At 42.3% G+C, this 20,461-nt stretch overlaps 1 protein-coding gene and 1 long non-coding RNA gene across 2 annotated transcripts in view; one reads left to right on the plus strand and one right to left on the minus strand.

Annotated features, from left to right (window-relative positions):
* Positions 1–20,461, minus strand: part of LOC128323957 (uncharacterized) — a 64,653-nt gene that overhangs the window by 16,889 nt on the left and 27,303 nt on the right. The window contains exon 3 of the long non-coding RNA XR_008306541.1: positions 9,552–9,724. This is a non-coding gene — a long non-coding RNA (uncharacterized LOC128323957). The remainder of the gene's footprint in view (positions 1–9,551; positions 9,725–20,461) is intronic.
* AK5 (adenylate kinase 5) overlaps positions 1–20,461 on the plus strand; it is a 164,609-nt gene that overhangs the window by 11,624 nt on the left and 132,524 nt on the right. The window contains exons 5-6 of the mRNA XM_053247970.1: positions 79–192; positions 20,151–20,342. Coding sequence (XP_053103945.1) covers positions 79–192; positions 20,151–20,342 — 306 coding nt within the window. The remainder of the gene's footprint in view (positions 1–78; positions 193–20,150; positions 20,343–20,461) is intronic.

The raw sequence follows: 20,461 nt of genomic DNA on the forward strand, positions 1-20,461 counted from the left end.
ACTTATGCTTTTAATGTGCTCCACTTTTTTTAAAAAGCCTTATTGTGTTTACTTTTTTTAAAAAAAAAACTATACAAGGAAACAACTATTACTGAGATAAAGCAGAGACTGATGCAGATTCCGGATGAAGAGGGTATTGTTATTGATGGATTTCCAAGAGACGTGGCCCAGGCTCTTTCCTTTGAGGACCAAGTAAGAGATGGTTATTTTTCTTTAGAATCTTTATTGTCTTGAATCTGTTAAGGTCAAGAAACTGAACTCCAGAAAGACTAAATGTTATTTTTAACTCAGCAAGGAGCATTGCCTTTAATTCTTTGCAAATGCCCAATTGTAAGTTGATAAAAGGTCATTTCCTTGAGATACATTTGGGAATATAATGACTGCATGCGCTAGAAAGCAGCCAGAATTCTGTCTTATAGCCAAACAATTATAGTATTTTTTTGCTTATGTAATTAAATCCTTCCAAAGGCAGAGACAAAATTCAATTCAACAAATCATATTTTTCATATGTTAATTATTTTAAAATGGAAGAGAAAAGGTTTATTCTTTAATTGCACATTTTGAGTGCTCATTAGGAAAAACACCATTTCAGTGGTATGTTTTTTTCAGAATTGAATAGAAGCCGCCTCAAGGTTATTGCAGAGCAGACTGCAACAGTAGATTACAGCTTGGACACCATCTGCATGTTGCAATACGTAAGAGAGCATTACAAGTTAGGTAATACCATATCCGGTTTTTTAGTGAAAGACCCAGCAAATGTTAAATACTGTATCACAGATCTTACCTTGACACCTACTAATTTTTTATAAAAATAAAAAAAATGCTGTGATTAAAAGCAATATTAATTTTGAACTCCTACAGCAACTAATTAACAATTAACAGTGCCCCCCCCCTTTCTTAACACAAAAATTAGTTCTTGGCAGTGATTTATATTGCAGGACATTTTGGCTATAGAACATCTCTGTGCACACTGGTGCAAGCTGCTCGCATAGGGAAAATTATTGTTTTCAACATACAACAGATTTGCTACGTCATGTTTCAACACTTTCAGGATGCAATTCTGACATTCCCTATTCCTCACTAAAGTCTGCTTCTGTGGTAACCTTTAAGAAAGAGCAGTGCTTTAATAGAATGAGAGCTTCATTCATTTATTTTAACACAAACCAAATTATTAAATGCATGTGGCTGGAACTTATTTTATCTGATCAGTCACTGTAACAAGCTATATAACATTTTGTTAAAGTTAGGAGCAAAGGTTAAGTGTCAAAAGTGGCATTTTTTCAAAAGAGTATCCTTTAAACATTTCATTCTAGAGTGCTTCACAAGAACGAAAAACCTTAAAAACAATTTCCATACTGTAGTTTCAAAGAGCAGTTGCTCATACAAAAATATATAAAAGGAAGTAGTCTAATGAGGCAGTTTGATTTTCTCAAAAAGCAACACCTTAATAGAGAAGCTGAGACACATTGAAACCATTTTCTTTGCTTCTTCCACTTCTTTTGACTATAATAATATATTATATTCCCCAGTATTATCGTATAAATTTACAGAAGTGCTGTGTATAGGACTTGAGCATCAGTTCATGTGTAAATTCACGCAGTTGTGAGATATTTTGGTGCATGGAGGGTTTGTGAGCAAGCCTAATCTTCTGTCAAAATCTCTCCTTTCCATTCTCCCCATTGCCTTAGCTCTTTTCTTGATATGGGTTGCTATATAAGTTACCACCTCAATACTCATTAACTGTCTTGCCATACTTGCAATTACTGTATAAGGATTTAAACTATGGTGAATTTCCCCCATCCTCATTCTTTCAGTGAATGCTTAGGGATGAAGACCCACCCAGAGATGCAAGTTTGGGCAGGGTATAAATTTGATCAATCAATCAATCAATAAAGTAGGTATTTTAATATCTGTTAATATTTATGAGTCCAGAAATGCTACAGGAATGTCATGGAAGCTGCAGTGATGAAAAGAAGCTGCAGTTCTTGGCTGCCATGTTCTAGGATCTATGTTGCTTCTACAAAGGTGTACCAAGGCTGAAGTGGGCCTGGGATAAGAAATGAAGATGGCCCCTGGCCCCTACTTTTGTCTCCCTCCCCCACAGAACAAAAGAAAAGAATAAAACAAAAGACATGTTTTCTGCATGTTTTTATCTCGCTCCTATGGAAAGAATATCGCACTCTTCGCACTCTGGTCAGGAGTCAGCAGCTCTCCACTGAGTCAGGGACTGGGCACACCCAGTCAGTGGGTGTGCCCTTGCTCTTGGGCCCAGGTACATTTCCCCCCTCCCCCCAACTGTTGTTGAATTATAGCTCTGACTCTAGCTGCTGAGACACAATTTTTCCATAATTATTTGGGAGCAGAATTTAAAGGGTGGTTCCATACGGCACTCAAATAAGTCCTATATTATCCAGAAATTCTCACTCCCATGGCTGAGATCTTTCTATATGTTGCATGGAAGTCCTGTTCATTGAAGGTCCCCTGTAATGTAGCTTCTGGCCTGCAGCTTCTGCTCCTTATATAGTTTTCTGTTCAGTGCAGCTTGCGGGATCAGTGATTAATTTCTTCTTTATTAGTTTGCTTCTGTTCTCAGTGGGAGATGGGTGGGCTTTGATTATTGGTTTCCATTGTATTAATTATCTCTCTCTATATTTCTCTAAGGCGTACCTGTCGCTAATCCCATGCATGGCAACTCACACGAGAATTCATGAGCGAGCTGCCGGCATGGGGGCAGGAAAGAGGCGGCACCAGCGAACAGGCTTGTGGGCGAGGCAGGAAAGATGGGGGGGGGGGAGAAAATGGCAGTGGCGGATGGGAGAAGAAAAGGACAACAGTAGGCAGGGGGGAGAAAATGGCGGCGGTGGGCGGGCAGGGAAAGAATGTGGCAGTGGGTAGGAGGAGAACTAGAGGCACAGATGCTCTGTGCCCGGCCCAGCTAGTTATTATTATTATCATGATCATCATCGTATGGAAACCAGTAATTAATGCTCCTCCCCATGAAGCTAATTAAGGGACTATTCATTATCAATTCCTTGCCATGTTAAACAGGAAGCAAAAAAATAAGCTGCAAGCAGAAAACTCTTAATTAGACGTTAATTGAAGAACACAGTAGCCCTCAAATACCTCAATAGTTATTTGCCAGTCCATACTAGACAGAGCCACAGATGAAACCCAGTTTCCGTGCTACTGCTGTAACTTCTAAAGGATACCAGGATGTTAGCTGAGTAAGGCCTTGGGGATTCTTGGGATAGTTTTGATAGGAAGAAAAAAGAGGGAAAGAACCGCAAAGTTACTGAAGAAGTTGATATTGAGGCTGTTCATATAAGCAGCCCTAGCTGCCCAGCCCTATCTGGATACGGCTGCTCATATGGAGTGCCGGGATCTAAACCGATCCCAGCACTGCCCCACTGGATAGCTCAAGGTTTCCCCTCAGGCTATTACTGAGGTAGAAGGGCGGAAGTGCGCCCAGTACCCAGTTGTGTGTCTGCTGGGGCTGCAGGCAGCCTAGAGCACCTGGCTTGTGGGAAAATCTCCCAATGCACCCTGCTGCTCACATGATACATTGAAGGATTTCTGGAAGCTGTGTTTCCCTGGCCTCCAGATCTGGGCATGCAAGTGGCACTGCCAAGAAGAGGAAGAGGCTCATCTGCAGGGGAAGGTGGGAATGATCATGCCTCCCCGCCATGCATCCAGCCCCCAAACATAGGTCATGTGAATGACTTTACAGTCTTTCCTCTGCACCATGCAGGAACCTTTCACCAGCAGGAACCTCTGTATTCCTTACTCACTGTGATACAGAGATTACTCCTGGTGCAGGATATAATTTCCAATAAGAGAACAAAGATACAACTTATTTGCCTCTGAGGAAGAGCAATGCTCGAAACACATCAGGCCATACAGAATAAATACAGTATCAACTTATTTAGCACCTTTGGATTTTTTCCCCTTCTTTTTCCTTTCTGGCTTTTTGGTGTTGCATAATTTTTCTCCCCTTTTCCCTTTTTTGATAGTTTTGGTAGCTCACTTCCTAATTTCCAGCTAAAGAGCAGTATACTACATACTAAATTATAATTATAAAGCTAAATTATAATTTGTCCTTTCTTCAAAGCTTTTACATAAACTCCTTTTCCTTTGGCATAATACATTTCAAGATTTAGCAAACATCAGGAGGCTCTTTAAATTCCAGACACATGTAAAAATACTGAGAAAGAGATCTGGCTCAACATTTACCTGTCATTCAAGTCAGTGAATCACCTGCATGATAACCAGCATGTTACATACTGTCCTTTTCAATAGTGCCCATCAGAGAGCATCTCAAGTGAATGGGCTAACTATAATTTTATTGCATTTTTCTTTGATTTTTGCTGTTTCATTTTCATTTATTGCTTTGTTACTTCCATCTTTGAAGACCAGGCTAAGACATTAATTGGCCTGAATGCATTTATAGACATCTATACTGTATATCTATCATAAATGCACAAATCTGAAGGACAGGGCCTTTTGTGTGCCAGATAGCAGCAGGGTTACTTCATAAAATGATAGATTTTAAGGCTAATGGGGAGAAACAAACAAGAACTTCATTATCTGATTTTCTAGACATCAACTACTTTGGGCAGCACTGTAGTAGAAGATCCAATCCATCCAGCAGGAGCAGGGCTCCAGTTTGCAATTCAGTTTCTTCCAGGAAAGTTTGCTGATTTAAATAGCCTCCTAGATTGTCCCTCATCATTTTGATTACTTCCACATTTCATTGGATTTCTGAAGTTCCTATGCCAGCGTGGTGTAGTGGCTAGAGTGCTGGGCTAGGACCGGGGAGACCCGAGTTCAAATCCCCATTCAGCCATAAAACTAGCTGGGTGACTCTGGGCCAGTCACTTCTCTCTCAGCCCAACCTACTTCACAGGGTTGTTGTGAGGAGAAACCTAAGTATGTAGTATACTGCTCTGGGCTCCTTGGAGGAAGAGCGGGATATAAAATGTAAATAAAATAAATAACCTTTATCTTTCACCTCAGTGAGAGATGGCAGCTCCAAATTTGAGTTCCTCACATGCAGAGCTGCCCTGTTTGTTGAAGTGAATGAGGAGCCTTGGTTGGCCATTCTAATCAGAACGTCTATACTTGCAATGGATTGTTGGTCAGGGCCAACATGTGTCCCGAGTGGGAGTGAGTCAAGTTGTAACACAAAAGATAGCTAGTTGGGGCAAGGTTTTACATTTAGTAAAAACAAATCCATATTACTCAAGAGGAATACAAGGGAAGATAACGTGCTTTTCATACTTAAATTAAGAGCAACCTAATTTGCAATTTGTCTTCCTTCAAGTTAATGGGCGGTGTCCTCAATAGTGGTCTTGTAAACATTTGCTTAAGTGATTTTATCTACCCCTCCTTCCTAAAGCAGCTTCCTGGAAAAAAACCATTCTTAAGGATCAGAGCTCCCTCAGGATTGACACGAAATGCAATGCAGGGGACTAAAATAGGAGACAGGAATCACCAGAAACCATGCATCATCTTTTAACAGTGCTTCTCAATAGAATTCACACAGTCCACTTCCAGGCATTAAGGGTAGAACAATCAAATGATGAGAAATCAGATGATGTCAGTGGCATAACAAGCTTTGAATTGTCCTGTATTCAAGAACTGAACATCGGCTTCTTTGCTGGCACCTATGGTGCTGCCAATTTTTTTTAAAGGAGCCTTTTTCTCCAACTCCCTCCTGCTTCTGGGGCTAGCAGGCAACAAGCATCTGCAGGCAACAAGCATCTGCTGCCTAGGAGATGCAAAAGCACATACCTTTTATGCTTCATAAGATAATAACATAACATAAGAACAGCCCTGCTGGATCAGGCCCAAGGCCCATCTAGTCCAGCATCCTGTTTCACACAGTGGCCCACCAGATGCCGTTGGAAGCCACAGACAGGAGTTGAGGGCATGCCCTCTCTCCTGCCATTACTCCCCTGCAACTGGTACTCAGAGGCATCCTGCCTTTGAGGCTAGAGGTGGCCCACAGCCCTCCGACTAGTAGCCATTGATAGACCTCCATGAAGTCATCCAAACCCCTCTTAAAGCCATCCAGGTTGTTGGCTGTCACCACATCCTGTGGCAGAGAGTTCCACAAGTGGATTACACGTTGTGTGAAAAAGTACTTCCGTTTGTTGGTCCACTGTAGCCCTGTTCACTGTAGCCCTTTTTGATACTTGCACAGTCTGTTTACAATATACACAGGTACAACTATTCACATGCTATGTTGAACAGGATTGCACTTCGTATATCTGCCATGCATTTGAGGGACCTGCACACTGGTCTAAATGAATGCAGGTACATGAATGTACAAAGAATGTACAAAGAAGCTCCCAGATCTAAATTGCATTTAAGGGCAGGAACTTTGAGCAGCTTGACAGAGGAGAATCCCATTGACCAATCTGAATACATTGCCCATTCCTTTTCTAATGCCACACTCGCATTTTGCTTATAAGAAAAACACATTCAATTCATTATCAGCAGAAGTTGAAACCATATTTAGTGATCTCCTGCACTTGGATTTACATGAACCAATTTTTAAATCTATTATCGGCAGCCTGATTGGTATCTCAATTTAAAAAAAAAATCAATAAAATACTCTCAATAAAACTGGAGAGGGGGGCTCAATAAAATTTTAAAAGAGAAATCAGTAAAGACATCCAATTGCTCCCACCCCCAAACAAGGGTGGGGGGACAGAATGGATGAATAAACAAAGGGCCAAGAACAGGCATTAAACTCTCTTGGTACTGGAACTGAGCTTAGTTTCTGTCCTGCTTACACCATGGCACAAAGTAGACCAGAGGGCATGATTTCTGCTTAGCGCTCTCTTGTCTTTGAGGAGAGTAAGCACATTGACACTTCTAATTCTCCCCCCCCCCCGCCGTGGTAGTGGAGTCAAAGAAGTTTGTTGTGGTGGTACTTAGTAGTTCTGCTTGCTGTAGTACAGTTAATTAGCTGCCGCTGCCACTTGTTGCTGTTCACCCACCCCCACCGCTCCCTATGAACAGCAGAGCAGCCAGGCTCTGACTCAAAGGCCCTCCCACCCTAACTGGCCGCTCCCTCTCACTGCCCACCTGCCCTCCTTGCTCCCTGAACAATTATTTATTTATTTATTTATTTATTTTTGCATTTTTATACCGCCTTTCGTTAAAATATAGCCCCAAGGCGGTTTACAAAAGTTAAAAACATACAATAAAAACACAATAAAAACAACATGCTAAGAGTATAAAAACATATAAAAACAGGCATAAAACAATACAACAAATAAAAACACCCAGAAGCAGCAGTAAAAACGTTTATGTAAAAGCCTGGGTAAAAAGCCAAGTCTTTACAAGCTTTCTAAAAGCCATGATGGCGTCCGAGGAACGAATGGCCACTGGGAGAGCATTCCAGAGTCTGGGGGCAGCAACAGAGAAGGCCCTGTCCCGAGTGCACGACAGCCGGCCCTCTCTCATTGTCGGCACCCGGAGCAGGGCCCGCTCAGATGTCCTCGTCAAGCGGGCAGCAACCCTTGGGAGCAGGCGGTCCCTCAAATACCCCGGGCCCAAACCGTTTAGGGCTTTAAAGGTCAAAACCAGCACCTTGAATTGGACCCAGAAACGAACCGGTAGCCAGTGCAGCTCTTTCAAAATGGGGGTGATATGTTCCCAACGGGCAGCTCTGGATAAAACCCTCGCTGCCGCGTTTTGCACTAGCTGCAGTTTCCGGATATTCTTCAAGGGCAGCCCCACGTAGAGTGCGTTACAGTAATCCAGCCGTGACGTGACTAAGGTGTGGGTAACCATGGCCAGATCTGCCTTCTCGAGAAAGGGACGCAGCTGGCGCACCAGCCGAAGCCGTGCAAAGGCACCCCTGGCCACCGCCTCCACCTGAGCTTCCAAAAGCAGAGCCGGGTCCAGTAGTACCCCCAAGCTGCGTACTTGCTCCTTCAAGGGGAGTGCAACCCCATCCAGAACTGGTAAAATCTCCTCATCCCGATTGGCTCTCCTACTGACCAACAGTACCTCCGTCTTATCCGGATTCAATTTCAGTTTATTAGCCCACATCCACCCCATCACGGCCTCCAGCCCCCGGTTCAGGACATCCACCGCCTCCCTAGGATCAGATGACAAGGAGAGATAGAGCTGAGTGTCATCCGCATATTGCTGACAACTCAGTCCAAATCCCCGGATGACCTCTCCCAGTGGCTTCATGTAGATGTTAAACAGCACGGGGGACAAGACCGAACCCTGCGGGACCCCACAGGCCAATGGCCACGGGGCTGAGCAGTAGTCCCCCAGCACCACCTTCTGGACCCTCCCCTCAAGAAAGGACCGGAACCACTGCAACGCAGTGCCTCCGATTCCCATACTCGAGAGGCGGCCCAGAAGGATACCATGGTCGATGGTATCGAACGCCGCCGAGAGGTCCAGCAGAACCAACAGGGACGCACTCCCCCTGTCTAGTTTTGATGAGAGCAGCCATGCAAGCTAACCATGCAATTCTAAGCATGTTGTATTGACCTCAGTGAGGCTTTCTCCCTAGTAAGCATGCTTAGGATCCAGCCTAAGTGTTCTCATCTAGCTTTGAAACCAGTGGGAGTTGTTAAGATGAAATAATTAGAAGTAATTGATTGCACATAACACTTGCTTATCTTAAAAGCTACACAATTGCTAAGTAATGCTATAATTAATATTTTACTAACCATAACAACACAATATGACTCATGCTATAAATACCCAGTAACCCCAGTAGCTATAGCTAATTATGCCATTGCTTTAGCTTTCCATGCTTTGAAACAGATTTGAAAATGTCAGCAGTTTATTTAAAACACTGAAGACGTGCTTATTTTAAAACCCAAACAGTGACAAAGAAGTTTTTGGATTGGGGAAAAGTGATTCAGTGGTATTGTAAATGTTAACTTGTGCTGTGTGAATACAAAATAGATTCTAAATTTCTGCTGTGACTCCATTAATGCTGCTGTTACATACAGAAAAGGATTATAAATGATCAGAGTTAGAACTGCATAAGAAAATGTACTGTGGCCTGGCAGTCATTTACATTTTTCATTTGGGAGCAGTCTCCTCAGGAAGGGCAATGGCTTAACTGCACAGGTAGAAATTGCATCAGAAAAGGACAAAAACATTTTAGAAACAGATGGATTGCCACGCTTTCCCATACACCTGTGTCTTCTTTTCCCCATGTTGGCAACAGCCAGTTCTTCAAGGCCATTTATCTTTGAAGTAGGAACACAGCCTTGTACTCTGGTTATAATCTGATCTGCGAACAATTTGCTGGTGATACATATAGGTCATCTCCAGGACTGTATATAGAAAAGGATTTCTACCATGTGCTTCTTCGGTCACTATACAGTTATTGGCGACTAAAGTTCTGCTACCTGAATGCCTTTAACTGGGAATCCAAGGGACTGAATCTGACCTTTCGCATACAAAGCATGTGTTCTAACCCCTGAGCTGTGGCCTTGCTTTAGACATTGCAGCTGTGGCATCTGAAATAAGAAGCTTTCAATCCTTGGCTCAGTTACAAGTGTTACCTGATGTTCTGCAAACTCCCTTCTGCAAGATATCAATTTTTGGCTTTACCACATTGGGCTGAGATCAGTAGAGAGCCCTGACAGCTATGGATTAGATGTCCTGTTCGTTTCTTTCTGCTGTGCTATCCAAAAATAATGGGCATCCTGTCAAGTCAGCAGCATGATTTGGCAACCTGTAGGCCAAGGAAACTCTGGTCACAAAGGAAAAGTACTACGATGGCAACGTCTGTACTAATCTCTATTATGGTTAGCAGCCTCTCTATTTATAGATGCAGGAAGCCCACCTGCTAGTGATCACTAGCTCCTTCTTCTATACATATTTTTTAAAAGCATATGGGTCAGTTCAACAGCTACGTTTTATTGAGACAAATCTAATTGTAGTCAACAGATAGTATAATACAGGCTAGCTTGTAGATTTCCCCTCCCAGCAAAGGAAAAAAGACAGTTACAAAATGTGGTTTATTTTATCATCCAATAAATTGATTCTGGGACTGATGTATAGTTTTCCTCTACTTAGAATGAAGAGGATGAAAGAGTTAGAGGAGTCAGAAAGAGAAGAGTTAGAAGGGTCAGAAAGGCATTGGTTTTTAATCACTAAAATAAAAAACCGATAGCTCCTGTAATGAAAACTAGTGTGCTTATTAAAGCTAAAGGGTGGTGGAGTTTTAATATAATTCAGAGCAAGGAAAGGACTAGCACTTCATCTTGTTACTTCTTTTCTAGTAAGAAAATACTGGCCAACACTCAGACACCTTCCATGGATGTGCCAGGTGTTTTGTTTTTTTTCCATGAGGGGAAAGTGTGGATTTCTTCTCTTCCCTTCACAGCTATTTCCTGCAATCTCCTCTTCTCTGTGCAGCTACAGTGAGGCGAGTCTCACAATCAGTGAGACTTGCCGGAGGGGGTTCTGTGGGGAGAGTGGGCTTGGGCCACTCTCCCCGCAGATGATCCAGGCTGCAACCCTGGGCGGCAGGATCGGCTACCCACACGACTGCCAGCTCCATCACAGAGCTGCAGGGGGCTGTGGGAATGAGGGGCCTCACGGCCCCCAGAAGTTCCAGGATGGCCCGCACAAGTGTGCAGGGCATCTTGGAGAGACCCCCAGGACCGGGAGATTTGTTTCAGCCTCCCGGCGGAGGTCTCCTCGTGTGTTGTCACGCCGTGGAGCCATGCCGTGGCAACGCACGATTGAAAAGACAGCACTCGCTCCGCTACTCTCGTCTAAGGGGAGGGCTAGTTAAGCGGGTTACCCGCTTTGAGGAGGTGGTTCTCATGCTCACCAAAAAGCGGGCTAGGCTCCCTTAGCCTGCTTTTTGGTGATAGTGAGAATCGCCTCAATATTTGTGTTTCCTGAAACTCTGCTTGGGGATTGCAAGATCCTATGTTGCCAAATACCACATTTCATACTGTAAAGTACTTTGTGCCACTGGTTGAAAAGCACTGGTCTCTGTTTCTATATAGGGCTTTCTGTTGTGGTATCTATAGAACTCCCAGCCCAGAGCTAGGAGGAGAGCTGGTCTTGTGGTAGCAAACATGACTTGTACCCTTAACTAAGCAGGGTCTGCCCTGGTTGAATGGGAGACTAGAAGTGTGAGCACTGTAAGATATTCCCCTCAGGGGATGGAGCTGCTCTGGGAAGAGCAGAAGGTTTCAAGTTCCCTCCCTGGCTTCTCCAAGATAGGGCAGAGAGTGATTCCTGCCTGCAGCATTGGAGAAGCCGCTGCCAGTCTGTGAAGATAATACTTAGTTAGATAGACCAGAATATGGCAGTTTCCTATGTTCCTATTTGGGAATTCTCTCTGGTAAGAGATACCCTTCTATTACAGCAGAGTGCACAGAGGCAAGACACAGCGGAGTCTGCCCAGGCATGCGTGTCTGCTAAGAGCCAAAATAAACTTGGAGCCAGTTCATAGTTTCAAATCAATATAAGGAGCCTTTATTGGAGAACTCCATTCTAGATAGGAAAGTGGAGAGATAGTATCTCTAATCTAGCTAGCTAGCTGGATGCAGACAGATGCTATCTGCATCTCTGTGCACACATGGTGCAGAGAGAGGCAAGCGTGTGTGTTAGGGAGAAGAGAGGGAGGGAGGGAGGCATGGAGGAAGGAAGTCCCTGAGAGTAGCAATCTACATATCAAAGGGATAGTGTCAGAGCAGTAGAGAGGAGGAATGAGCAATGTCTTGACTCCTCTAGCCCTCTGACTCACTAGTCTGTCCCCCTCTGTCACTGAGGTATGAGACAATGCAGAGTCCTTCACTTCCAACACCTATGAGCTGAGGAGCCACACTGTTGTTTTTAGCACCAGATAAAAACTTGTTACGCTCCTAGGGTGTTTTTAGGTTTGTATTTTTAGCTGCTAATTTTAATTGCTGTTTTAATGGGGGTTGTTTTGTTGATTGTTGTTTTATTTGTAAACCACCTAGAAACATTTTCATTTGGAATCACCTAAATAAATAAATAATCCCTCTCTGTGTCTGTTATATATGGAGGGGAGAGAAAAAAGGTAAAAGGGAAGGAGGTTGGGAAAGAAAGGGAAAAAGAAGTTTTATACCTTATTTGTGTTATCAAAGTAAAGTCTAGCAGTGCTATACAAAGATTAAGAATTCACATTGATTTTGCCTACTAAACTTGAGAACAAAGGAAATGCTTGATATAAAAAGGTTACAAAAAGAGTCAAATCAGATTAAAGCAGTATTTCTTAACATCCCTTGGATACTTTATGTGCAATAGGGATTGCACAGATGATGCTCCAAGCGCTTAAGAAACATTAATGGATTTGGATTAATCATGACCCTTGGGAACAACATTGCTCTATTCTATGGGGAGTTATTATTGCTTTCACAGATCAAGGGTGACAAGGTAATCAGAGTTTTTATCATGTTCTCTAATATGTGTAAACTTTGGGAGGATGTGCCTAGTTTTAAACACTTTTGAATTACTTTCCTTAAAAAAAATTACACGTTAAGTGCATGCCCTAGGTCAACACTATGGCCAACATTCGAAACCTATAGGGTCTTAAAAGATGTAGTTCCCCATAACTTCAGGCAGGATTAATATGTTCAAAACCATTATGTTTACTTCATGGAGTTTTACACTATTATTCCTGTGCTAACCAGGGATAACCAACATTTGATTTTACCTCATGGGGCACTACTTGTAAAATACATCCACTGATTAGTATACTCTAAATTAATAGATGAAAGTATACTAAACTAAATTAATTTAGTATACTTTCCTGGTAACCCTGAGTGAAATTTTCACTTCTACTTTACATACAAAGACTCTTTAGAGACAAACCATCACATCAGAATAAGAAGAGATCAGAACTGTCACAAATAATTAGCAAGGTTATAACTATAGGAATGTGGAATGAGGGGAAAATGCCTTTTCTGAAAGCTGCTTTGTAATTACTTTGTTCTCATGGAATGGGAAAGTGTCTTTGCAAAAGTGTGAGACAGAACTCAAGTTTGCACTGGTCAAGAAATGGTTAATAGAGTCTGCAAGTTGCCTTGCCAAATTGCTAGCTGTAAAGCCATAAATTTGCTGACAAGCTAGAGGGGGAAGAGCCCCCCTTTTCTTGTATCTCTTGAAAAAGCAAAGGCCTGTAAAATAACGCCTCAAGGCCATCTGGCTCGAAGAAGAAGGAAGACGGTTTCGCTTATCAATAGGCAGTAGGAAAAGGCTTCATTGTACCAAGAGGAATGTTTGTCTAATTAGCAATGATTATAATATTTGTAATATGATGGACAATGATGCACGGCTCCTCATTAACATGGCGTCGTGTGATAGGTTGAAGTGGGCTAACCTTAAAGTATGAGGAAGTGCCTTTGTTAGTTATCTCTAGCTTCCTTCTGTGAAATCGAAACTGCACGTAGCTTGGGGCAGAGGCCCAGCCTCAAAGCATGCATATGCAAGAATGTATACGATGTGTAATAATGTGATTGGTCCCCAGGGCTGAATGTTGACGCCCAGCTATGTAATTATGCCAAAGTATAAAAAACTGAAACAAGGCAGCTGCGCACGTCTCTCTGACTAGCTGTTAAGCTCAGAGAGGGGCCACCAGCGCTGGTTTTTCAATAAATGGTGGTTTTGCTTCCTTCAATCATCCTTGTTTGGTTTGTGGTAACTGGGCCTCCCAGGTAACAGGAATGTGACATAGCAGAGGGACATCTGAATCAGGCATAGATTCCATTGATTTTTGAAGTGGAAGCCCAGGAGGATGAGATATTGTTTCTAGGCAAGTTTTGCCCTGAGTATTGACCAAAGATCTACTGTAGAGTCAGCTTAGGAATATTTTGCAGTGTTGGATTTACCAACATCTACATTTTCTTTGGTTTACTTGATATGTAGTCTGGTATTATGTATGCTTGTGCTGAAGCAGGTTCTACTGAATTCAATGTAACTCATTCCCTCAGTCCTCTCATGTTTTAGAAATCTTTAAAATAGACTGCTGAAGAAAAATACCACTGACCTTTGGAGGATGCAGGAGCTATAAAAGACTGTGACTTGGCTGGAATGTAGGGTGGTATAGAGTGGGCAGTTCAGTTCAGCTGGTTAGCCAGCCACCCGGCGGATGAATGGCTATGCTATCATTTTCCCGCCTTGATGGTCAGCCAGTATGTACTCCTGCCCAATCGCTCTGGCCTCTCTCTTTTTCCAAGCCAATTTTAAGGAAAAGAGGAAAGAATGACACAGAAACAGTTTAAACACTGTATAGAGGAGTGGAAGACAGAGCGAGGTGAGTTAGGTTAAAGAGATGAGAGGAGCAGAGGGAGTATCACAGCTGGGATGGGAAGAAAGTGTGGAGGACTAAAATCTGCAGACACCGAGAGGTGACCTATATTTGAAATAAGCTTTATTTTGTTGTATGTTATGGTTGTTCTGTGGACCAATAGCCAAAACAACTGGTGTGTGACTGCTTTGTCAGAAGATTGCCTCTCCTTGCTCTTTCTGTCCCCCAGCTTTATCCTGCCCATTCCCCGGACATTGTTCTGCGTTCCCCTCCCCTCCCTTCCGGTTACTATCATTTTTGCCCTCATCCTATTTTTTCCTGCTGCTCTGGCTACAAGTAACCTTTAGTCTGCTCATCTTTGGCCCTCTTGGAAAAGGTTGGCTTACAATCCCCATCATCCCTGGAATTCCTGACTATTGGTCACTGTGGCTGAAGATTATGGGAGTTGTACTCCAGAAATAGTTGGAGGACCTAACTTGAGCAGCCCTGCTTTAGATCCTCTTCTTCTTCCTAATTCTTCATTCTTCTCTATGCCTTGATATCTGTCATGTACCTACACTATGCCCATTTATCATGTATAGTGTGAACACATGTAGGGGACAAGCATTGCAGAATCATGCTCCACTCCAATTTACATATATTCATTAGGATGTCTGTACAGTTGAATGCTCAGCTGCTCTCAACAAATGTTCTAATAAACACACATTGAGTCTTTGAATGACAAATGGTCTTGAAATATTTTAAAAACACATTAAAATAAATAATGAATACACATAGGTTGTGGAGTGAAGCCTGCCACCAAGGTGGATGAGCTGGAGGTGTGACTGCTTTATAATGAAATGACTGACTAAACAGAGTTAAGAGTTTTTCCACATTTTTGCCTTCTTTTCTCAGTGAATTCCTTTTTCTCTATGCCCTTATTTTTCTTCTACTTTCCCCTTTTAAAATTTCGTAGCTATTACTCTTAGTAATTTTGTATTTTGGAATTGCTATTGCCTGCTCTGTGCCTGAGGGAAAGATGGCATAGGCATTTTAAAAATACATCAAAGCTGAAAGTATCTTCTCAGCTTAAGAGAAAACACTCATTTACAGCTGTTTATGCAGATTCTGACTTCTAGTCGTTATTCTACCTAGATAATGCCAAATCCCATTTACTAAATTCTCCTTTAATAACTGTTTAGATTCTCTTTGGTGCTAGTTTTGTATTTGGCTTCTGATAATCAACTTGAAACTGCAGGATGCCCATTCCGCAAACTGCTTTGCAATGCTTTATTGTCTGTCTTGTGCTCAGATGCCAGTTATAAAAGCCCCCTCAATTTGCTGAGGAGTAAATATTGGCTATATTTTGTCATCTTTTCAATAACAGAAAACAGTATCTAAGCATCATTCCATATTTAAAGGTGAGAGGTTTTTTTTCTCACTATTGATCTTAAGAAATTAGCAGTTCTGTTATGTGTATGATGCTCTTTCGAATGCACAAATGAATCTAGTTACTGGTTTTAATACCAGAGCCCCTGGTGGTGCAGTGGTAAAACTGCCGCCTTGTAACCAGAAGGTTACAAGTTCAGTCCTGACCAGGGGCTCAAGGTTGACTCAGCCTTCTTTCCTTCCGAGGTCAGTAAAATGAGTACCCAGAATGTTGGGGGCAATATGCTAAATCATTGTAAACCGCTTAGAGAGCTCCGGCTATAAAGCGGTATATAAATGTAAGTGCTATTGCTATTGCTAAGTGCTAATACGATCTTGTAAAAAGCCCCAATTTGTTCTAAACTGTGGTCAGATGAAAATGGTTGTCTGCATTCTGAAATGTACAAGAGCATATATATTTTAAGCATCATAGAATGTTGATAGAAATTGAGCAGGCTAGTATTTGGGTTTACGTTCTCCAAGGTTGGCACAAACATTTCAAAGCCCCTAAACTAAAGGCTGGGTAGGCTGTCAATAGCATTTTGAAGTTCTGAAGGCTCAATGAGGCCTTCAGAGTCTCTAGTCTCAAAATACTAGAATTTAAGTAGTTTTCCCAAATCTTATGTAGTATTATTATTATAGAATAATTCCATATCTTGTTAGATATGGTATAAGGAATTGTGGAGGACTTAACTCATTAGTTATTCAGTTAACCTTTGTTTAACATATGATTCAAATATTTAGAGCATTTGTTGTATGGAAAGGACTTGGTTCAACCAATGAGAAAATTGCATTTCAATACTGCTCTCCGCCGCCATACGCAGTCTGTCTGGTGGTGGGCAGGATTGTACTCCCGGCCCTTGAGATGGACACGGGGGCTGCCATTTTGGCTCCTGTGGCACATGTCTTAGGCCGACCAATGGGAGCACAGGCATGGCTGCATAAATAGCCGGCTCCCTTTCCCTTACTCTTAGTTGCTCTGAGGGCAAAGCATTCTCCCTCTCATCCTGTTTCAGTGAGGGTTATCCAGTCGCCTTTTGGGGCCAAGTATGAATTTTTTGGGTCACACCTGATTGGCACTGGTGTGGCCTTTTTTCACCTACTTCTCACTGACACTACCATAAGGTTGTCACTCTTTTGTTTTTGGTCCCTTAGCAGATGTGTGCGAGTTGGGGTAAGTTGTCTTGTTCAGTGTCTGACTTGAAGACCATTTAAGGTGAGTAGGCAAGCCAAGGAACAGCCCTTGCAGGTTTTGCAGCCCTTGAGTTGAGATCCGCACCTACTCAGAGTCTGGCTCCGCCCACCACTCAGAGTTTTGTGGCCTGGAATGGGTGGGCTGGTTGGCCTCCCCTTTGCGGGGTTAAACCTTGCAGCTGTTATGATGTTTAGACTTGGCACTGGGCAGAATTAACACCCAGTCTTTTGCCCTGTTCTGGGCAGTCCTCCTTATGAGGCTGACCCATAGAGTGGGCACCTGTACTTGATTTGTGTTCCTTGTTGCAGGTTATTGTTATAATTATCAATAAAAGTGGCCCTAGTTCATCCAGTCATATGTGTCTTGTCATTATTGGGCCTGGGGGGAGTGCAGTGATAGAACTATTATTTAAAAGCTTACCTCCTTTGTGGTAGCACATGTGGATCACATACATCTTGTTGCTAAGATTCCTTTCTTATCTTAGTTTGTTTATTGTAATTTAATGTCATTTTGTTATGGCCTATGACTAAACAAAGAAACAGTGACTACTTATTGTGGTCACACTTTCAAAGCCCCTGTGAAAATGTCTATGATCCTATCTATCTATCTATCTATCTATCTATCTATCTATCTATCTATCTATCTATCTAGTATGCTGCACCAAAATTCCGTCTCTGGGCAGCTGACATCAGCATAAAAAGTTAAAACACAGAAATAAAAACCTACAACAGTTTAGAACCATAATTAAATTTAAATGTTTGGGTGAAAAGGTAGGTCTTTAAGGGTTTTTAAAAAGTGGTCAGAGAGAGGGAGGCATTCATCTCGACAGGGAGTGCATTCCAGAATTTCAGGGAAGCAACAGAGAATGTCCCTCCCTGTGTAGCCACCAGATGAACTAGTGGCAGCTACTGACAGACCACTCTGGATGATCTCAATGAGCGATGGGACTCATGGCGAAGAAGACGGTGGTTCTACAGAGGTGTTTATGAGGCTGACATAGCAACCTGTTCAAGAAAATTGGTGCAAGCATTGAACTTTGTACTAGGCACAGAAATGCCATGATATGGGGTTACAGCAGGAAATTTCAGAATTTCATTTCAAATATCCCAGTGTCTGAGGAACATGCTGTCAAATACTACAAAGTGGGCAGAAAAGAAATGCATGCGCTCTGTGGTTTTGCTTTCCCTGCTTACCTTGTAATGAGGTCACATCATGTTTCTGGTGAGATCAGTGAGTACCACTTAAAATCAAGACTATCATCTAATAAATCTTTGTTGATTAATATGTGAGCTGCAGTTGATTAATAATTAATAGATTAATTTTACTTATGACTACAACAATAGTTCTGAAGCAAGAGGTGAACTCTCTTTGTTTTAACATGAGACAGATATGTATTGTAGCAAGTTGCATCGTAGACTAGTAGTGTGCATGGTTTGGTTCGGGCACACTGTTACAGACCTCCGGACTGGTTCGGCAGTCCGGCGGTCTGGAGGTTCGGATGGGCAGGGGCATGTAGCTTTAAGCAGGGGGGGTGGTAGTACTTACCCCCGCTGCTGCTCTTCCCCCTCCGGCGCTGGTCATTTTAAACATCTTCTTGGGGCGGCAGAGTTCCTCCCTGCCGCCCCTGCCCCCGTCGTTGTTCCTTAAGGCTTAAAAGAGACTAGAGCTAGCGGCGTGCATGCGCCCTGTGCGGCGCACGCACTCGTCTCTGGCGCTGGCGTGCGTGCGCCACATACGTTGTGACATATGTGGCACGTGCGCGCCAGTGTCAGAAACGAGCGTGCGCGCCGCTAGCTCTAGTCTCTTTTAAGCCTTAAGGAACAACGACGGGGGCAGGGGCAGCAGGGAGGAACTCTGCCGCCCCAAGAAGATGTTTAAAAGGACCAGCACCGGAGGGGGAAGAGCGGCAGGGGGGGTAAGTACTACCACCCCCCCGCTTAAAGTAACAGTCCCCCCCGTGCCGGACCGGGGGGACTCCGGACCGTGCACACCCCTATCGTAGACAAGGCGTTCCTTACCTAAGAGAGGAGGAATACCTCAAGATGGTGCTTACTTTCTGATGTTTCATCTGTACTCATATTTAAAATAATATGTTATTTTTAAATCTTACACAATTAATTGGGTCAGCCTTTTAGCTGACTAAAGGTTTTTTTAAAAACAACATATGCTAATTGATTAAATGTTACTTATAGTGTAAGCAAGATGTTCCAAATATCATGTATATTTCTCACTGTGTTTTGATATACATTTCTGAGGTTCATATCAGTTCTGAATGTGAACTCTTTTGTAATGTTGTGTTAAGTTACTTTTGCCATTCTTCAACAGCCAGCTCTTTTGATTTTTAAGCACTTCCTTTCTAAATTGTTGCTGATGCTGCTCTCCATAGGAGATGACTGTCTATTCTGTATACAAATCTTCTCAATAAGCCATATGAAATAAAAGTTCCACTTCCCCCCACCCCCGTGTATTTTAATTATATAATTAATTAGGTCATTCTGTCCATTTTATACACACTCTAATCACCAGACTAATTATTTGTGACAGCTTAATTCAGCTGCCACATTAATAGTTTCAAAGAACATAATTACTCCCACCATAGACAATGAAAAGTAAATATCTGTATTAGGACTTTTTTGATAAAAGAAGCTCAGTTAAATTAGGATTATTTCTGTCTGGTGTGTGTTATTATTATTATAAATTATTCCTGGTAGTAGGCATAGCACAGTTAGTGATGGCTGCCTTGTGGTTTGACTGACAAGGTTGGGTGTTCCAACCTATCTATCTCGTATTCCTGGAGTTCAGGCTCTAGTAAATATTAATTTATGTGCTTATGGATACCAAGTGGTGCAATTTCCTGTGGCTTCATTTCCAGTTGGTAAAGAATTTGGGTGAAAAAGCCCTCCCAATTAAATTATGAAAGAAGTTGGATGAGAGAATTAGCTTCATTTAAAAAATAAATAAATAACAGATCTGGTCTTTCGTGCCAAGCTGTGGATATACCCAGTGTATTTGGGTCAAGTTTGTATTCCCTCTGTTTCATTCCCCATACACTCGCTTGCAGATTTGAAATTCTTAAGGGAAAATACAGCTAAATAATAGAAGAAATTGACAACATATTTTCATGTAAGAAATTTCAGTGTTCCTACTATGTTAAGTATATCTGAGTTCTCACAGAAATGTAAGTGTGGCATCATGGTAGAAATTATTATGAATACATGTACTGATTTTTATTTTTATTTTTTATTTGGGTAATATGCTCCACAGATCTGTACCCCAGATTTGGTGGTGTTTTTGTCCTGCTCAAATCAACGGCTGAAAGAACGGCTAATGAAACGTGCCGAGCAGCAAGGAAGGCCAGATGATAATCTCAAAGCTACACAGAGACGCCTCATGAATTTCAAGCAGAATGCTGTTCCACTGGTCAAATATTTCCAGGAAAAAGGGCTGGTCATGACTGTAAGTCTTCAATCAATATATATGCTTGACAAACTGATTTATAACTAACTGTGGCTGAATTCCGTATGGCTATAGGCATACATTCAAAACTGTTAATATGTTAAAACAAATTTTTACCT

The sequence above is a fragment of the Hemicordylus capensis genome, chromosome 4 (assembly GCF_027244095.1).
Source record: "Hemicordylus capensis ecotype Gifberg chromosome 4, rHemCap1.1.pri, whole genome shotgun sequence".
NCBI lineage: Eukaryota > Metazoa > Chordata > Lepidosauria > Squamata > Cordylidae > Hemicordylus > Hemicordylus capensis.